The sequence below is a fragment of the Brachycentrus maculatus genome, unplaced genomic scaffold (genome assembly GCF_059751285.1).
Source record: "Brachycentrus maculatus isolate JH-2025_06_01 unplaced genomic scaffold, ASM5975128v1 h1tg001071l, whole genome shotgun sequence".
Lineage (NCBI taxonomy): Eukaryota > Metazoa > Arthropoda > Insecta > Trichoptera > Brachycentridae > Brachycentrus > Brachycentrus maculatus.
In genome coordinates this window covers 5,010-27,347 of record NW_028281777.1, presented here as the reverse complement: position 1 = coordinate 27,347, position 22,338 = coordinate 5,010, and the positions used below count along the sequence as shown (strand labels likewise).

Here is a 22,338-nt window from a genome sequence, read left to right as displayed (position 1 = left end):
GAATTCAATTATAGCAAATACGATTTTACACTAGACCTCCGAAAGTGGCGAAATACAGGGTGTTCGTGATGAAGTTTACCCAAACATATTGTTACCAACTAAACATAATGCGCTTCTCCGCCGGCGCAGGCAGAGAAGAAAAATAAATAAAGAATGCATTTTTTAACATTAAAATTGGGAATGAACTTCATATTGTGCCAAGGTCCCCCCTTGTCTATTAACTTCACTTAAGAGGAATTGCCTTTATCTTGGGGAGTTCTATTCAGCTCTAATAAACTGACTAGCTAACAAACTAACCATGGCGCTGCTTTTCCGTTAGGTAGGCAGAAAGAATAAGCCCTCTTTCTTTGCAAACATCCTTCGCCTCTTCCATATTTATACATCTCCTCTATAATGCATAATGAATTTGGATACTTTAAATTTTTTGAATTAAATTTCATTGTTTCTATGGTTTTGTTTCTACGGATCAACCTTTTTCATTTGTTATGTACTATACACATCCACTGTCATTTTTTAAAAGTTATATAATAGGCAAGGAGAATTTCCTTAGGTAACTTATTAATATTATTAAAAAATGGTTATTACCAGGACTCCATTGTGCACTGCCAGTTTATATGGAAGAAAATAGATATTTTTTTTTGGTAAGGGTCTCGCGTAAACGCAGAAGTAAGGTATTTTGTAGTATTCCTGTTGATTTGACTCTTTGGCTCCGGGCGATTAACAGGACGAGTCAATTGAATCAGTTACGGTCAAAAGGTCTTCTATACTTTGTCTAATTGAATTTTAGACACAGTTGAAAACATATTATTCGTTAATAATGAAAATCAGCAACGATAACCAACAAAATTTGATTACATTATTGTTGTTTCCGCCATTTCCCTATACCAGGTCGGGTATAATATGTTTGTTTAGTCAGGTAGAGTCCTTTGAATTCAAATAACAATGTAAAATCATACACCAACTGTAAAATAACTGTGTAAATATTCTTCTTCTTCTTCTTCTTCTTCTTCTTCTTCTTCTTGGAGTAGGTCTTGTGGCCTACACCAAGAAGGTAATTTTTGAAGGTAATTATTCTTCTGCGATATCGATTCCCAGATGTCAAGACATCTCTTATCCTGGTGTTCCTTATTCTATCTCGTAGACTTTTACCAGATTTGCTCCTTAGCTTAACCCGTTCACCACTAAAGGGCGTTTTAACTAGACTTAAATTGTTTGTGGGGTATATTTTAAATTTATATTTTACATTTATATTTCAGTTTAATTTTTTTTCTTTTCATAGTAGGCAGTCTGTCCGTCAGGTTTGAGGCCTGAGGCAAATTTTCTCATCCCTCCTCCCATAGAAAAAATTCGTAGCTTCGTTTTTTTATCTCTCATTTTTCATTTAGACTATTACAGTGAATCCTCGATATAACGGACTAATTAATATACGAGTGTATTTATAACATATACATATGTGGAATTATTAAATTGGCTTTTATCATTGTCTGTCTAATTTATTAAAAATATTTATATATTATTTCGAGAAATAAAAATACTTTGTGTTTTGATCCACTCACATTTTTATTAACCAACTAGTTTCGGCAACAACCTGTTGCCCTCTTCAGGGTTTAATTTATGACTATGGTAAACAAAAATTAAATTTATGGTAAACATAAATGGTAGTCATAAATTAAACCCTGAAAAGGGCAACAGGTTGTGTCCGAAACTAGTTGGTTAATAAAAATGTGAGTGGATTTATTAGTACACAAAGTATTTTTATTTTTCGAAATAATATATCAATATGATCCACAAAGTTAATGCTTTCAATATTCTAAACTTAAAAAAAAAATTATGTACGAGTACAAGCTGTTTAATTTCCGAAAAAATAAAATAAAATAATAAAATCTCTTAAATTACAAAAATGCGTATAGTATAGTTAAACTTTGTTATTTGACAAATGATCAATTTTGACCGTTTTATCCAAAGTAAATAAAAAATTCTTCATCTTCAAACCCTTATCCGCACCACAATGGTGCATGGGGCACTGCATATAAACGCAGTGTTATCTTGATCGTTAACACATGAAGGAAAGGTAATCAGCCCTCCGCTTCAGATACCAGTCCAGGGTGATATTGATAAATATTAGAGTGAAAAAATAACTTATATTTATTTGACCCCCCCTTGGAAATCGAACCCAGGACCTCCAGAATGATAGTCGAGCGTGCCGACCATTACACTATGGAGGCGGACATTAAAGATAGGTCCGTTATATTGAGGATTTACTGTACACACATTACACATATTAAATAATAACTGGTTACTTACGCACTTTACCCTATGCTGAAAGAACATATATTTCAATATTTTCCTAGGGAAAACTGAGTAAGGCATAATAGTATGGAGGCGGATTAAATAAATAATATTAGGTTTTAAATAAAATATAATAATTTTGCTAAGGAGTAACTGAAATTTTACACGAAAAAGTTATTTGAATCTTTTCGAAATTTCAACGAGTTATTTACCCATCGCTCACTACTTTCCATTTAAAAACCTTGATTTTTAAGGAGATCGTTTTTAAAGCTTAAGAATATAATAAAATGTATTAAAAATAAATATCAAGCCACTTATTGAACATTTTACTGTGCAACAGATCTTTTAAGTTAAAACCTGAAGGTTTTTTCTCCATTTGAAAAATATTTAGTATGTTTAAAAAATAATTAAAGAATACCTTTTATTCAAAATGCAAAAACAACACTTTCTGCTCTGTAGCGGGTAAATATTAAATTCAAAATATGCCGCTTTTGCTGGGATATTTAGAACATTTTATGGGCATTTCAAAAACATGCTCAACTGAATATTGACGATTTTGGATTTATGGTGTTGTTGAAAGGAGTGAGCGATATGTACAAATTTAAACCGCAAGTATTATTTTAAAAGGTACTTTATTCATATACTATATTTGTAATGTAAGTTAACTAGGCATGGAAAGATTGATAAAGATATATAAAGGTGATATAGATGCTCGGGACAGAGTGATTGGTGCATTGAAGTCGGTTTTAGTAAATAATATCCTAAAAGGCAGTACACAACGGAGTACTGGTAACAACCCTAAAATGTAGAAGAGAAGCATTATGCTGGAAATATTGAATACTGGACGGAGCCAAATCACGATCTGTCAGACGCATGCGTATAATAAAGGTGCAAGGTTTATTTCAAATGGTGAAATAAATAAAGCAAGGCTGAGATAAGCATTATCAATAAAATTAAGAAAATTGTGTTGAGATGGTTCGGAGATGTCGAATGAATGAGTGTTTTTATGTTAATTAATGAGGCGAACGTATTTGGAAATAGAAGCAGAGGAAGACTGAGGAAAACTAGGCATGATCAAGTATTTAAAATTCCTGAAAGTGGTAAGGTCAGGAGCAGTAATAATCGACGGGTATGTTTGGGGAGGTACATGAATGTGGATGAGACGAAGATTATTTTATATTATAAGTAATTTCACTAATCAATAAAAAATACAATTTCAAAATATATGCATTAAAAATGAAATGCTTGTATAGAATAATTTTGAGTTTATTAAAGTAAACACGTATTTTGTTATAATTCAAATACAATTTTGTTTTAAAATCACTATGAATATGTTATTATAACTTAATTATAATGTCTACCGGTTTCGAAGCTAAATGTTTTTTTATCAAGACTGATTAATACTTGATAAAGAAGCGGCTAGCTTCAAAACCGGTAGACATTATAATCAAGTAATAAAAAAATATTTATAGTGATTTTAAAGCAAAGTTACATGCTAATTATAATACGAAAAATCACAAAGTGCTTCAAATATAAATTAAACGTTTATTTTTATTTATGTTTCACATGGTAAAAACTAATATTTCTTAAAATCTATCGTGACACACGTTTAGATGCATTCCGCTTCATTTTTAAACACCGTTATTTTTTAAAGAATAGTGGCATTTACCGAGTAAAAATTTTATTGAAAATAAGGTTGATTAATATCAATTTATTGAATAAAGTTGATTGTGGTAATCTACAAAGTGATAAATTCAAATAAATCAATGAAATTAAAGACTAGGTTGAGAAAGTCAACTGCCTGACATGAATATTTTCTCAACATTTTGAGTGTGTCCAAATACTTGTTCACAAAATCTGGATTATCTCCAATTACAGGAGTTATTTTCATATTATTTTTTGACATCTCATCAAAGATGAAGAAGAATATGGAAGTCTGGGCATTTACGGGGCTTACGACCGTCATAGGCTGGTTTAAGTGATCACTTTACACACGTGTAACATTCACCAATTCTACCCATTATTGACAACCAAACCACTCAAATTCTTGGAAGTTCTATATATATGAACCAATTTAGAAACCTTGTTCATGAATCACTAGAACTTCACTAGAGACATCTATTGGTGAGATGTAAAGAAGCTTTTTATTAAGCAGAAACTCTTATATTAGTATGTGAGATCCGAATCCTGGATTATAATCACACACATGAGAAACGCCAGATAATACCATTTTCATTTTTATTATTAAGCTTATAATTTGACCAGATAATTTATTTACAACAAAATTACATTTTTTTTATTTATGTTTCACTTGGTAAAAACTAATATTTCTTTAAATCTATCGTGACACACGCTTAGATGCATTCCGCTTCATTTTTAAACACCGTTTTTTTTTGAAAGAATAGTGGCATTTACCAAGTAATTTTTTTATTGAAAATAAGGTTGATTAATATCAATTTATTGAATAAAGTTGATTTTGGTAATCTACAAAGTGATAAATTCAAATAAATCAATGAAATTAAAGACTAGTTTGAGAAAGTCAACTGCCTGACATGAATATTTTCTCAGTTGAAATGTGATATTATGTCATGTTTTATTTTTATTTCTAAACTTTCATGTTATTTCACAAAGTTGTGCTATATCAACAAAAATAAAATTCTATACTGCCCGAACAATGAAATTTCAAATATTAAATTTATTCAAACTCACTATTTTTCTTTATGCCAAGATTGTATGGACAAAAACGCGCGGAAAACGATATCCGCGGCGGTTGTCATTTTTCGCCATAAAATAATATTAATGCCCGTAAGTGCGTGACTGCGTAGGTGCCAAGTGGCAATATTGTCAATAAAATACGTGAAACATTATTCAAGGGCAACACTTTGTCGTATTCATATAAAAAAAAAATGGCGTCGGATAAAATCTAATTTGTTTTCAGGATGTGGTTATTGTTTTTGCGTGTGGTAAATAAAACCAGTGGCGGGCAAAAAGTTTTTATTAGTGGATTTTTATTTGTGTAGTGGTTGAAGCATTTGGCTACCGTGCTGGAGATTCAGGGTTCATTTTCCAGGAGGTCAAAAAAATAATGATTTTTTTTTTTCTTATATTTATTTAAAATTATCCTGGACTATTATCTGTCCGCCTTCATAGGGAAGTGGTTATCATGCTGAAGATTCTGGGTTTGATTCCCAATGCAGTCAAAGTAATATCGAAAAAATTGGATATCCACATACACCGATATTTATTTTTACGTCAAATCTGAGACGTGACCCAATTAAATAAAGACTTTAAAAAACTATGTAGTTCTTGTTTTATTATATTATTTTTTTAAAGAGGCATTTTAAGATGTGCCCATGGCACAAGAAACACCTCGGCAAATAATTGTAAATTTTGAAAATGTGTATTATCAAGATGAAGAAAAATGTACCTTATTTAAAACTAAAAGATTAATTGATTGCGAAAAAATAGAATTTAATAACCAATTTATCATCAGGAAATATTGAAAAAATGTTGAATAAAGCTAAAGCTAAGAAAGTATAAAATAAAAATTCATATTTTAATGTACAAACATTAAAATATTAAAATGATAAATTTATAAAAGTTTCATTAAATTTTTAAATATCAGAAACGAAGGAAATTCATAATAAATTCTGTTATTCCTGTGTCATTTTTTAAATATATTTTATACCTTGAAACCTTTTTTAGTGTTTCCCTTTATATAAATATAAATGATAGAATGAGATGATAATAGAGAGAATTTAAAAAGACAAATGATCGCAAACATTTCCCCTTCTCAGGATAGCAAAAGATAAATTGAATGAAATTGTATTTCACTCTGAGAATTTCAGTAAAAGAACTTCTTATCAATAAAGTTTCGATAACTGGAAAAAGGGCGGTTAGGCAAAAAACCGCTATTCCCAAAGCTTCAACATTTCCAGTTGGTCTTCTAGTGGAATGCTAGAAAAGCCTACGTGGCTGTTGTCTAAGGCAGTTAAAAAAAACATGCTTAAAAGCACAAAGTGTCTCCTTAAAACGTAGGGGACCCTGAAAATTAATTAAAGTGACATGTAATAAGTATTTTTTTCTTAGTAGAATTCTTCGTCAGCCTTTTTTTCTTCCAAATTCAATGTCCTAAGCGTCTTAGATTTATTTCGACCACTGTTAGATCTAAACACAGTGTATTTTTTTAAATCGTCAAAATTATTGTTATGTAGAGATCAGGGATGCGGAATACGAGTGGAGAAAATGTCTTTACAGTCTTTTTGATCATTATTCCTTGCAATATATAATTTATAGGTTTTATTTGATGTGCAATTTACCGTATACTGCGTTAATTATGGGATTTGCTGGGAGGTGCTTTCTTGAGTAATTTTAGAGTGATTCTTATATGTTTATGAAAGGATTGTTTTAGCTTAACTCTTACCACTCTGTAGGCCAGACATTCTGGCCCGTATGATTCTAGTAAGAAGCTTCGTGGGCCACAATGTCCCGGCGCAGGTGTAAGTTTAATAACTGATTTCTCTATAACCCAAGTATTTTCTACCAAAAAATATTAAAGATAAACACAATTAATTTATTTAACATGGTCATACGAATTGCCAGACAGAGTGTCCTAAAATTAGGAAACCAAAATATTTATTTTGATGGTAGAAAAACGTCGCATTTTTTTTTATCAAAGTAGCCGATCAGTTATGAGAAAAAATGGTCAGAGTGGAAAGGGTTAAAGTAACTTGACTGTCATAAGTTGTAATTTGGTGAATAATCCTCTATAAGAGACAATATTTTATTTAAAACTTAATAAAATAAAAGTAGCACTTTGTTTTTAACCACTATTTTAATTGCTACTTTTCTCCAACCGGTTTCGACAATATCTTTGTCATCTTCAGGGATAAACATAAACAAGTTGGTCTTTGAAAATGACAAGGTTCTTTTCGAAACTGGTTGGAGAAAAGAACCGATAAAATATGTGGTAAAAAAGTTCTAGTTTAGTTATTAAGTTTTATAGAATGTGCCACAAAAACTGCGAAATTTTTTTTTTTAAAAAAATCTGTCTATTAGGGCCATTTGAAATGTCGAAACTCTACGCGGTTCGATTGAATCCTTCCGGCATTAATATACAGTACTCAAGTAATAAAAATACTTTTTCCTGTCACGTATAAGCAAGAAAAACGTTATTACCCTTTCCTTTGGGACAATCCAAGGTGTAAGTTAATAAACAGTTCTTTTTACTTCGATAGTAATGAGACTTGACAGGTCTTTCTGCTATAATTGTATCAACCTGTGTCACGTTAAAGATAATCAGAACTTTTGACAAAGTGGATAAGAGCTTATAAAACATTTTCTATTTTATTGAATCAGTAGATTTTGTAAGAAAAAGATTTCGTAAAATATGTAGAACCACGTAAAAAATAATTTAAAATAGAAAAATCAAAATGGATGTTTTTAAATCGAATTTGAATTATTATTTAAGGATCAGTTGTAAGCCCTGTAAATACCCAGACTACTTCTTCATCTATGTTGAGATGTCAAAAAACTTAAATATAGCGCCTTTTTTGTAAAATACTACCTCAAGGGCGCTTCACTGTGAATGAATTGGGGAAAATATTATGGTGGAAAGGATTTAGCAAACAAATGTGTTTTTAGTTTTTTCTAAAGATCATCTCACTCTCACTATTTCTAACCATTAGTGGAAGAGCATTCCACGCCATCGTCCCACAACAGCAAAGGCACGCTCGCCAAATTTAGTGCGCTGGTTGCGAGCTGGTAAGATCGGTTTGCCCATTGCAGTTGTTGTAGCCGATCGAAGCGTGAGATGTCTATCAACCAATTAATCTGGAATACACAGCTCTTTTAGATACTCTGGAGCCACATTATGTATTGATTTATACATAAGTAGGCAAAGTTTATACTCAACCCTTTCGGGAAAGCGTAACCAGTGCAGTTTGTGAAGTAGTGGGGTGATGTGGCTGAATTTAGAAATTCCAAAAATCAGTCTCGCTGCTGCGTTTAACACTGATTGCAGTCGAGTCATTTTACTGTTTGGTAGACCCGTGTATATACCATTACAGTAATCGACTCTATTAAGAGGGTTTATTATTATCTATATTTTAAATAATACTTAATGTGTTAAAACGCGTGTCATACTAGATTTAAAGAAATAGATTCATTATTTACCAAATAAAATTTTAATTAAAATGAAAGTATCGAACATTATAAACAACATTAATGTCACCATCAACAAAAAACGTTTTTAATTACAAGTTGCTTGAAAATTCGTCTTTCAAACAAATATTTAATCTATTATAACTTTATATAAAATCGTGCTTTTAATACAAAAAAACCTTTATAAAAAATATTTTTAATATCATACAATACTTAAATTCACTCAAATTAAATTAATTTCTCATAAAATTATATCAAATCATGGTTATCAACTCCTGCCTTCTTTTATATATAACATAACAATTTGTATAGCCTCTCACCAGTCTGATGATGTCGGTAACGACGAAACCCGGTCGCTGGTCAAATAAAAAAGTGGAAAAGCTAAAAATATTGGTTTTAATCTAATAATAAATTAAATATTTAATCAATAAAAAAGCGTATTTAATAAATTTTATTTTCTCAATTTCAGTATACATACTCCTAGTTGACCTGTCACTAGCAGTCGTATACTCGAGTCAAGTTATACACATTTAGGAAATAGATTTCTTTTTAATAGAAACTCCAAAGGAACGATGAAAATGTACCAAAATGATAAACTTGAAGCTTTTGAAGAGTGAAGGAAATGTTTCGTTTTATGTTAACTAATTCAGACTATTTCTTAAAGTTCCTTTTGATAAATTGCGCGTTGAAAGCGTTCAAGCTCAAAGCCCGTTTGGTGGAAATTTTCCTGTTATAATAAAACGTTCGAGTATTTGTATGTCTATCAGTTTTATCAAGCGTAATTATTATTTAATAACAAATATTACAGTAAATTAACATGCCTTATTTCTTGAATGTTTTTCGCTGAGACTTTGTGGCACATTTTATAAACTTTATAAAATTAAACAACTTTGTTTTAAGTACTTTTTATTGGTACACTTTATCCAAACGGTTTCGACAAGAACCTTGTCATCATCAGAATATGTACTTAATTCTAAAACATTGAAATACTTATAGTTAATTACCCTTCCCTTACCAAAAACTTCCACGCACTCCGTACACTATATGAAAATTTGATTTAATTTTAAAATTTATTCATGTGTAAAAATTCGAGAACTGTGAAAATAATAATTCATACATTGATAACTATATGAACATAGAAACTGATTATACGGTAATTTATATTCAAAGTATTTGTTTATGTAATTTATGAAATATTCCAAATCGTGAGTAATGAGTTTGCGGTATACAAAAAAAAATATAAAAATACTGTTTTGTGATACTGTATAAATAATGATTTATTTTTTCATTTCATTTATTTTTTAAATATTATTTTTATTTTTTTGAAATTCATTTTAGTAGTTTATATTTGAAACTGGTATATTTGTAGATAGAAGCGTTAACTCATGTGTACAATTTGAAACGTAGCTTTAATAAATTCATAAAGTAACTAAATTAAGCGCCAGGAGAACATAAAATGAAAGAGGTGAAAACCATTTTTAAAACCCGAGAAAAATGATATGATATCATGAAAACTGCAAAAGAAAATAGCAAAAGTAGTTGTTTAATTATTTTCAACTTATTCGAAAGAGAACAGTCTGTTGTGGAATTGCTAAACAATTTCAGTTTTATGTAAATTTTTCTCTTACACGGGCATATTTAATCTAAAAGGTAGTTATTTTTAAACGTCAGGAAGAAAATGAATTTCTCAACAGAATCGAGGGAGGAAGTGTTTGAAAACATATCAAGCTGGTATTACGTCATTAAATTTGCATGCTAATACCAGGGCGACAGGATGACATAAGGGGACAAGTTAATAGACAAGTCACTTGCATTCAATATCACTAGTGACGTGATGATCTAGAATCTAGAATATTAACCTGTTGATGACACATATGAAATATTTTACAAATTAAACCTTATGATAATCGAAGCGAGTGTTTTTTGACTAGAATTTTTACTAATAAATTACACAAAATGACAGTTACTTTGGATCTTTATATATTTAACCTTTCCAGGAGTACAAAAATTGATGTCCGACTTTCTCTGTGGAGTGGGCTTTTTACATTAAATATTTTTTTAAATAAAATCTTTGTATTATGAAGATAGAAATTATGTAAAAATAATTTAAAAAATAAGTAAAGCTCAATATTTCTAGGTTTTATTTTATGACAAAGTTACATACAAATATCCGCAGATGTCATTACTATACAAATTACATCATACTAACCGACAGATATAGACTTCGACGTTCCTTGACGTCGATACTCCTTTGAGGAAAATTCGCAACGACGTTCATTTACGTCCATACTCCCGGAAAGGTTAAATTATTTTATCTGTTTGGAAATAATACAGCTCATGCATAAAAATATATTTTACAAAGTTAGATTGACAATGATTAAAGCCAATTAAATAATTCCACATAAATGTTCTGAATACTGTTGTTTATTAAGAAATATCAAAGAGAAGAGTGGATAGGTGGGTGAACATGAAGAGTTAATCCACTTACAAATAGGAAAATACCATAAAACTAATAAAGTCGAAGCCTAAGTAAGGCCATGATAAGCGGTGTTGCGTAAGTCGTAGCTGGATTTCAGGGTCACTTGGAGGTTATGTAATTAAAAAAAAACTTTACTATGATAAAACTATCCTTATATATGCAATTCATTATAATTCTAAAATAACACAAGAAAGCACCTCACAGCAAAACCCACTAATCACAATTCACTTACTCCATGTTAACGTACATACATAGAACTATAAGATCCATAATACAGAAACACATCAAACAAAATCTATCACATACGTCTTTTGGTCAAAAGAACCTAGATTATTATGCAATTAAGTGGTACGACTTGCATCCTTCATCTATAAAGTCATTCAAAATTTAAACTAATCATAAAATATCTAATTATAAGAGGATAATGGAGGTCGATAGATCTGAAACATGGTAAAAAGTTCGCATCATTCAGGCATTAATTAATTTTAATTTAATTTTTTATTATTTAAATTTTAATTTATTATTTCAAACATTTTTCCCACTCAAAGTTAATACTTACTTTAAAAACATAGTAAAAAAAAGAATATATAATTATTTCGTACTGTTTTTACTTTTACGTTTTTTTCGTCTCTCTCGTTGTTTAAGGTATTATATGAATCACATTGTATGAACCAATGACAACCCGCTTTAAATGTTGTTTATTGGGACAAATTTATACCTTGTTATATGTGTTTGTATTTAAAAAAATATTAAAATATCATTCTTTCGTTCATTTCTCCTTTTAATCGTTTTAAGTTATATTTACACATACAAGCAGTATATGTCCACTTATCATTTAAGTATAAATATATCTTTTATTCGGTATATTCACCACGTTCGTTGGTTAAAGTCTCCATTTTATTAGACCTATGGCTCAAATTTGTAAATAATATTTTTAATTAAAACAATGTGTACATAACTATCGAAGAAATTTAATATCCAATGAAGTTATAATTGAATTTCCCAGCGCGAGCTTACACAAAGCTCCGAATAAAACGAAATCCGTAATTAATGCACACATAAAAGTTAGTATTGGAGTAAGTGCAGTATAAAATGTTTTATATGCCAGTTCAAGTGTAAACAATCTACGAAGAAGCGAAGTTTATGTACGTTCTTAATTAAGAGGTGTGGTAACTAAATTAACTTCCTTGTTAACTTTAAAGTTTAACAGATAGTAACAAAAGAGGAGGCAATCAACGCCCAACTTCAGCGGATAAGGGAAACAATTTTACTATTTTAGAATTGAGAAAACAAGATAGTTTTGTTTACATTAGTACGTTATATTGTACAAACAAATTAAAAAATAGATTTGACCAAACATGTACGTGTGTAAAGTGATCACTTGACCAGACTTAGGCAGGTGAAAAGCCCTGTGAATATTTAAATTTTCATTTGTTAAGATGTCAAACTTTACAAAAAAATAATTTAAAATGATTAAGGAAAAACTTGTTTTTATACCACTTGAGTTTATTAATGACGACTAGTTTCGGAAGCTAAACTTCCATCATCAGGTCTGAATAATAACTAAAAAACTAGTTTTTAACATAAAAGTATTTGAAAAAACTAGTTTTTAACATAACAGTATTGGAAAAAACTAGTTTTTTTCAGTTATTATTCAGACATGACGATGGAAGATAAGCTTCCAAAACTAGTAGTCATTAATTAACTGCAACTGCAATTTGGAGAACATAACGATAACGACCCATTAACGATCTATATATTTTACTCCTTTCAAATAAGGAGCGCAGTACTGATCACTTTGTTTTGCATGTAATTGGCAGAATTGACGATCAAGTTAACACCGCGTTGATCCAATACAGTACCTACCCTGCGACACATTCGAGTGATAATAAGGATAAAAAAATCATCTCAAATATGGATCATCAAATAGTATATTACAGTACAGATAGTCTTTTATTCTTTAGTTATATTCACTAACTGATATAAAAACAAGAGTTTCCTCAATCATTTAAACATATCTTACCACAAAGTAAATGCCGAAAAAATAAATAAAATAAAAAATATTTATATAAAGTAACTTTTTTTAACAGAAATTAGTTGGTGATAATTAAAGAGAAATGCAGTGAAGCCCAAGTTGCACACAGCGATCTATGAAAAGATCCATGCTTGATTTAAACCTGATGGATTAAGTTAAAAATGAAGATACCTGGAACAAAACCAAAATAGAGGATTTATATTATCCAATTTTTTAACCTATTTCCCTATTTTTAACCTATTTATTTATTAAAAAAATGGCTCGAAAATTTGGAAATAAATAGGTTAAAAAATTAGCCCAATAAAGACATATAAAATGACAAAGTAACGCACATTCATTCTCCCTTACCCGTTAGAAAAGAAACAATAGATGCCTTAATGTCTTGTAGATAAGAAATGACTGCCGGGAAATTTACATTTCAGAGAACTTCGGACTTCCCCGGGCAACCACAGCGTAGTGGAAGGAGCCGTCAACCAGCAGTTCCTGATACTTCGTTACATAATTTAAATTCATTTACAAAAAATGCAAATCTATTATAACTTTATATAAAATCGTGCTCTCGATACAAAAAAACCTTTATAAAAAATATTTTTAATATCATACAATACTTAAATTCACTCAAATTCAATAAATTTCTCAACAAAATTGTATCAAATCATGGTTATCAACTCCTGCCTTGTTTTATATATAACACAACAATTTGTATAGCCCACCACTAGTCTGATGATGTCGGTAACGACGAAATCCGGTCGCTGGTCAAATGAAAATAAAGTGGAAAAGCTAAAAATATTGGTTTTAATCTAATAATATATCAAAATAGAGGATATCATGGATTTACATTGTACAAGTGTATCCAAATACTTGTTCACTGGATTATCTCCAATTAGGAGTTGTTTTTATGTATTTTTTTACCACTTAAAGAGTTTTATTTTTAAAAACGACTAGTTTTGAAAACTTACAGATGTTTTGTGTGTCTTGTCGGTGGAGTTCTTTTTTAATACATTTCTTATTGTTTTTAACGGTTTTAACCTAACACAAAACAGAGAAAAAAAATTAATAATACAAACATTTTACAATTTTCTTAAAATTAACTCTTCATCTTTTACCCATTCCTTTATTTTGCCTTTGTTCCATATTTTATTTTGACCTCTAACACCCGTCGGCAACAAATTAAAATGTTCGGAATGATATACATATTGCAGTGTTCGACTCCCATATTTATTGTTAATTCTTGGGACTATCGGAGAATAACATATTCAATAAGCATCGCTCACCTAAAACAGTCAAGTCTATCCTTCTTACAAGCGGAGGATGCCTGGAGACTTGGCACTCGTACGTTCCTTGGTCTCTGGCAGCCACCGGATGAAGGACCATTCTCCAATCTCCAGGAGAGGCCTGGAGAGACCAGCGTCCATCGCTGGCGAGAGTCAGCCTCCCAGCTGATAGCAGCACGAAGTCATCGCCTCTTCGTCTGACCCAGGATATCTAAAAAAAATCATAAAAAAAATATATTTCAAATTTAAATTCTCATATAAAAATCCATTTCTAAAATAAAATTATGCTTAAAACCTTACCATAACTTAAACGTTTCAATTATTATAATAATACGTTACTTTAATTCATTCAATATAAATTAATTTCAGTTTTACTAAGTAAATACCACTATTTCTTAAAATCAATTGTGATACGTGTTACGATGCATACCTTGTTCCTCTAAAAAAAGAGAATAAACTCTTGTGCTTGGAGAGGGATTGACACACATTGATGAAGAAAAATGTGGAAGTCTGGGCATTTACAGGGTTGACGAATGTCAAAATCTTGGTTAAGTGATCACTTTACATACGTGTAACATTCACAAATTCTGCCCATAATTGATTTACCATACCTAAAAAATAAAATGACATCTTAACAAAGATGAAGAAAAAAAATGATTGTCTGGGTATCTACAAGGCTTACGATCTGTCGTAAGATGGTTTAAATGATCACTTTATACAATGTAAAATTCACCATTCATCCTATGATTGACAACCATAATACTCAAATTTCGGAAGCTTTATATATGTATACTTCAATTGACACCTTATTCCACAGGCGAGTTCTTGATTCCATCTTTGGTTGATCAGAGTAAGTTTTGACTACATGATATATTTGTAAGATTTTTCCCGATTTATATTACATTCTAGGAGAAAAATTAATGATTTTCAATTTTTATTATATTTAATTAATACAACATTTTGAGTGTGACCAAATACTTGTCCACAAAATCTGGATTATCTCCAATTACAGGAGTTATTTTCATATTATTTTTTGACATCTTATCAAAGATGAAGAAGAATATGAAAGTCTGGGCATTTACAAGTGTGTAAAGTGATCACTGTAACCAGCCTATGACGGTCGTCAGCCCCGTAAATGCCCAGACTTCCATATTCTTCTTCATCTTAAATGAGATGTCAAAAAATAACATTTAAGTAATAAGTTGCTTGGGTAAAATAGTGAATGTTACACGTTTATAAAGTGACAACTGAAACCAGCCTATGAAATTTTGTTAGCCCTGTAAATACTGAGATCTTCCCATTCTTCCTTGTATATGTTGATATGTCTATATTAAACACTTCTATGTGGATAATCAAACAAAAAAATAACACATACTGAAATTTATTAAAAAAAAATAAAGACGTTATTTGAGTGATTTTTTATTTTATTTTACCACCTTCAGTATCTCAAATTAAAAAAAAAATAAGATAAAAAGATGACGGATACAATACTTGAACAGAATCTTGATTTGTAAGGGCTCAAATCGTTCATGGGCAGTTTCAGAAAAACAGCGATTTTCCAAACAAAAAATTCCATTGTCGTTTGTGACAGCGAGGAGTCAACCTCGAAAAAAAAGCAACAACAAAAATAAACCGTGAAATGTCAGAGAATTTATCTAGGTACATAGAAAAGAGGGTTATAATTTATCTAGCTAGAATTTATCAGCGAAAACTAAAGTTGCAGTACAAAATAGGTCCTAGTTCCAGCCCTAATTAATGGTAGTGAAGCATAAAGTTGGCAAAAGAATGATGAAAGTAGACTGAATACAGTTTAAATGCGTTCTCTAAGAACGTGTGGCAAAACGTTATATGATAGATATTTAAATGGTGATAAAGAAAATAATCCAAGGCTGAGATAAAATTAAGAAAGTTTTATCATTCTAATCAAAAGTGATGAGCAAAAAAAATAGAAAAAATCCTTCCATAATTACATACGTACGGTACACGACCTTCGTAGGACAACGGTTAGCGCGTTTAACTACCGGACTGAAGGCGAAGGTTTGATTCTTAAGGGTGGCCAATGCAATTAATTTTTTCATGAATATTTTATATTTCTTTATATATATAAGTACTTTGCGACACATTGTATAAACTTAATAAAATAAAACAACTTTATTTTAAACCACTTTTTTATTGGAACAATTTTTCTCCAACCGGTTTCGAGAAAAACCTTGTCATCATTAGGATTAAGTTAATCATCATCAGTACATTTTAACACTGATGATAACAAGGTTCTAGTAGTAACTAATTGAAAAAAATATACCAACAAAAAAGTGGTTAAAAACAAAATTGTTTTATTTCGTAAAGTACCTATGTACATAAAATGTTGTCATTAGGAGAAAGTGGCCAACTAACAAAACGGTAAATGCTCAGAAGGGCCATTGAAGTGACATTTGCTTGGCAATAAAATAAACATCAATGCAGTTAGTCATTTTCAACAAGTCAATATATCGTAGTCATACAGGAGAAAGTGACCAAATGCATTTTTTACAAAAACGTGATCATTGACTATTTGATATATTACTAGCTTAATATTGCCCTGAAAAAAATCCCAAGGGATTTTAAACCTTGAAGTATAATAAATTGACTTGTTAAAAATGACTAACTGCATTGATGTTTATTTTCTTGCCAAGCAAAAGTGACTTAAATGGCCCTCCTGAACGTTTTACGTTTTGTTAGTTGGTCAATTTCTCCTGTACGACTACGATATTACACTTCTAAGTTTAAAATTGCTTTGGGATTTTTTCAGGACTATATTAGGCTAGTCAGATATCAAATAGACAAAAATCACGTTTTTGTATAATAATACACTTGGTCACTTTATCTTGTATGACTACGATATTTTAGTTAGTTGGTTTTTTTAGGGGATATTAAGCAAGTAAGATATCAAATAGTCAATAATCACGTTTTTGTAAAATAATTCACTTGGTCAATTTCTCTTGTATGACTACGATATTTGAGCTTGTTAGTTTTATTAAGGAGAGAGGTAAAAGTAAAAAGGCACCAACCGTTCTATCACCAAGATCCGACACCTTGCAAGTCAGAACGACCCTCCCGCCCAGCTGGGCTGTGACGTTCTCTCCCGGGCCGTCTACGAAGGCGGGCTCGGGGTCGGGAGGGGGTCCTTTCTCCTCCTCCTCCTCGCCATCGTCCTCGGGGGTGGTCGCACCCTTTTGGCGAGCGTCCCCGTACACTTCAGTGAAGTAGTGTGGATACTCCTTCCAGTAGAATCCGGGCGAAGCGTGGCTCGTAGCGGAGTCGGTTTTGACCGCTGAAATAAATGAAAATATGTATTTTGTATATTAAACTCGGAATTTTTCTTGACAGCAAGTTGACTTTTGAGGCTAACGTTAATACAATTGTAAAAAAAAGCACATCAAATTTTAGGTTTCCTATTTCGCATAGGGAAAGAATTTAATGATATACGAACCCTTAGAATTTTGTATTTTACATATCGCTTTCAAGAACGTCAAAAATCAAAAAACTTGTTTTTTTAGGAGAACGTTTTTAAAGTTTGAAAATGTTAAATAATGTATTAAAATAAAAATCAAGCTTATTAAACTTTTTACTGTGCAACAGATCTTTTTAGGTAAAACCTGAAGGTTTTTTCTCCATTCGAAAAATATTTAGTTTATTTAAAAAAAATAATTAAAACATACCTATTCTTCAAAATGCAAAAACAACACTTTCTGCCCTGTAGCGGGTAAATATTAAGTTTAAAATATGCGGTTTTTGCTGGGATATAGAACATTTTCTGGACATACCGAAAACATACACAACTGAAAATTGACGATTTTTGAATTATGACGTTCTTGAAAGGAGTGAGCAATATGTTTGTAGTCAGTTAGAATTTGCATCTCCCGTCTGGAACCCCCAATAAAAAAATATGTATAAATCGAATAGAATCTATACACTCAAAATTTATTTCATATTGTAATTTTAGACGGATGGTTCCAAGCAATGAATTTATGAATTCACCCAAGCTCGTAACACGTAGGAACACTGCTGACTTTATTTTCCTGTATAAAACATTTTGTTTTTAATGTAGATTGCCCAGAGCCATTATCACTGACATTATCAGAGTCCCGGGAGCACTGACCAGAAATAAAAAATATTAAAATCCCTAAAATGCACATCAAGTCCTTTTTTAAATTGACCTATTGACTGAAATTTGATTTTTAAATTTACCTATCCCCGCTATCTGATTGGCCGATATGGGTCAGAAGGCAGAAGGCAGAAGGAAGTTTCATGAATATAGTGGATTCCAGGATTCGGACCTCACATACTAACTAATATAAGAGTTACTGCTTAGTAAAAAGCTTCTTTACATCTCACCAATAGATGTCTCTAGTGAAGTTCTAGTGATTCAAGAACAAGGTTTCTAAATTGGTTCATATATATATAGAACTTCCAAGAATTTGAGTAGTGTGGTTGTCAATAATGAGTAGAATTGGTGAATGTTACACGTGTGTAAAGTGATCACTTAAACCAGCCTATGACGGTCGTCAGCCCCGTAAATGCCCAGACTTCCATATTCTTCTTCACCCTTTTTATGTATTTTTTAGAAGGGTTTTAAAGTATTTTAATATTTTAAAAAATAAAACTCACAATTGGCATTCCGATGGAGTATTTATTTTAAAATATTATAAAATTGGATCTGGCAGATTTTGAAAGTAGGCGACACAAATAATTTAATAAGGAATTTCTGTCATTTCTCATCACTTTTGATTAGAATGATAAACTCGTTCCTTTATAATTTTTTTTGTGAATTGTATTATGTCTCATAATGAAAATATTTTTTATTTGTTCTTATTTAAATTAATTTATTTTTATTAAAGAATATAAAAAAATATATACTCTGAAATAAAACAAAAGCAGGCGCTTACGCGCTCACTTATATTTTATTACTTAAGTTAGAAAAAAAGTTTAGTTTGAGAAATACGAAATTTGTTATACGAGACAGAGAAGGGCCAACTCGCGTAATTGGCGTGATCTTACAATTGAAGATACGCCAAAAAACGTTTTTTGAACACAATAAAATACAGAATGTGATTCATCGTTCAATATAACCAGATTTTTTTAATAAAGGAGTATTATGTTAATTTTTTTTTCCAAAAAATATATAAATCTATATATAAAGAAGAAAGAAAAATATGGAAGTCTGGGTATTTACAGGGCTTATGACCGGTCATATGTTTAATTGATTTTATTTTCTTTTATTTATTTAGAAATTTAACAGAACAATAACAATACAATAATGAATAACAATTAAACAAATAAAATACATTTACAAAAATAAATAACAAATAAAACAGGTAATTGTAACATTCCAAATACAAAATTTCACAAATTTAAATGAGTTAAAAGCAAACAGCAAGAATAAACTATAGCAAAAGTTAAGAAGATTAATAGGCAGACTTAATTAAGATACGTTGCTATTTACAGATTGATACGTAGTATCAATATATGTTTACCCGCTACAGGGCAGAAAGCTTTTTTTGCATTTCGAAGAAAAGGTATTGTTTAATTATTTTTTCAAATATCCTAAATATTTTTCAAATGGAAAAAAAATATTCAGATTTTACCTAAAAAGATCTGTTGCAATATAAAGTTCAATAAGTGGCTTCATATAAATTTTTAATACATTTTACTATATGCTTAAATGTTAAAAACGATCTGCTAAAAAAATATTTTTTTTTACATATTACACAATAACACACAAGTTTGAAGAAATAATCGCATTTACATTGTAAAACATAAATAAAAAAATGAACAGATATTACCACAACGTTACTGCCGAATCAATAAATCAAATCAATTGAATTGGGGTCAAGTAAGAAGTTATGGAAAGAGAATATGAACAAACAAAAGAAGTGTTAATGAGCGATTAGGAATGAATAGTAAGATAAAAGTGTTTCGGACATTTCTGGAGGTTTATTAGAGATGGGATTGTACAGAGTCGATTAATTCGGAGTAGTAGGCAATTTTTAAAGAAAGCGTATAATTGTAAAGAGAGTTATTACAGATTGACACCGCAAATAGTCCTCATTAACTTTCTTACGCAATGCTTTTTGTTCAATAATTTCTCATTAAGTAATTCTCTCATTAAACGGACATAGCCGACTGATCCCTGAAAAAAAGTATAAGTTTATATGGCGTATATTAAGACCGCCTCTGTAGTGTAATCGTCAGCATTCTCAGCTACCGTTTTGGAGGTTTTGGGTTCTATCGCAAGGTGTCAAATAAATAAAGGTGAATTTTTCACTCTAATATTTATTCAATATAACCCTGGACTGGTACCTGAAGCGGAGGGCTGATCACGCTGCGTTTACACTTTATTTTTTGGTATGAACCATTGGGGTGCAAATAAGGGTTTGAACTAAAAAAAAAGATATCAAGATATTAAGAACGGAATATAATTTTGCTTGATATACGCAAGGAACCACATTTTTTCATAAATTCACACGTTTTGGAAAAAAAATATTGATATCATCATAATTTTTATGAAATGTTCTATAATATACACAATATAAATAAATTTATTTAATTTTACTCGGTAATATAACAGCTTTTACAAAAATATTTAGATTGACAATATTAAAAATCATTTGAATAATTCCACATTTACGTATGTTATGAATACTTTAGAATTGAAAAGAGAGAGAGTCATGTCATCTGGAGAAAAACTTTATCCGTTGATATAAATATTTATATATATATAGGAAGATATATATATATATATATATATATATATATATATATATATATATATATATATATATATATATATATATATATACACACATACATATTTTTATACATATACTAGTAAACTAAATATAAAATAAGTACGCTTTGAGCAAAAAATAAAGAAAATAATATTGGACGATTGCGTGAATGCCGAAGTTTTTTTTAAAGATCCTCGGGACAATGATGACCATTGTGGGCCATCTCGAAAGGACAAAACATTCTACAAGTCGAATAAAAAGGAGTCCCAACTGGAAACAATTACAAAGGAAAATAAAAGCTGTCGCCGGAAAAATAAAATGGCGTCAGACTCGGTATCCAGACAGTTTTGTTGGAGAACTCTTTTTGTTCCGAGATAACCGAACATCTATTTGAGAAATTAAACAATATTAAAACAGTTTCCTCGTAGCAGAAAAGTTTCATTGTTTTACAGTAGTTTGAATTGAAGAAATTGTTGAAACTTGTTGTCTTAACCTGTGCTCGGCTATATAAGACGCTTAAAGTACTGGGTGGTCTTAGAGTGCCTGATCTGTGTGGTTTGTATGTTTTTTTTACGAAAACAAAACCTTACAATATAATGGAGAGATATTATAGTACGTAAGAAATTAGTAAAACGTTTTAAAATCCTCTCGTGTACGACTGTGTTCTATAAATAATACCCGTTTCACATACAATGAAACCATTAAGAATGCCAGTAGTGATCATGTCTTTAAGAACAGTGTCCGTCGGTGGTTGCTTCTCGTTGGAAGGGACAAGGCAAAAAGTGAATTAATTAATGTCCAGGTGTAATTATTTTATTGTAAAACCTTTATACTGTAAATTGTTGTTGTATGTATTGTTTGTAATGTATATAATATAATAATTTAAAAAACAAGAATAATAAAAAATGTATGAACATGTAAGTATTTCCGCTTAACATAGGCCATGCCTAAAGAGCGTTTTACATACTTATAGTAAAAATATGCATGTATCTATGAAAAAAAATAATAAAATTAAGGGTTGATGGACCCAAGACTAAATAATAAATATGAAAGATGAACACTTCAATACGTAATTCCGGGCATTTTATATTTGTTTATAGTAACTATTAAACTTTTTTTACAATGATTTGAGCATACTCAAAATATTGTAGGTAAAATTATATGAAATTTAAAATTAATGTATTATTAACTTAATTTTACTATTAGTCTGGCAGTCATTTGTGGTAATATCTATCAAATACCGTATATGGTATATGAGAATGATACATCTATCAAATACCGTATATGGTATATGAGAATAAGAATATGTCCATGGAAGCCAAGCTAGCGGTT

The 22,338-nt window shown here is 30.4% G+C and overlaps 1 protein-coding gene across 1 annotated transcript in view; it reads right to left on the bottom strand.

Annotated features, from left to right (window-relative positions):
• The window catches only part of LOC148299572 (opioid-binding protein/cell adhesion molecule-like), a gene marked incomplete at both ends in the record, with an annotated part of 164,507 nt that extends 146,958 nt beyond the window's left edge, over positions 1-17,549 (bottom strand). The window contains 2 exons of the mRNA XM_088275926.1: positions 14,240-14,450; positions 17,287-17,549. Coding sequence (XP_088132052.1) covers positions 14,240-14,450; positions 17,287-17,549 — 474 coding nt within the window. The remainder of the gene's footprint in view (positions 1-14,239; positions 14,451-17,286) is intronic.
• Positions 17,550-22,338: the final 4,789 nt, after the last annotated feature.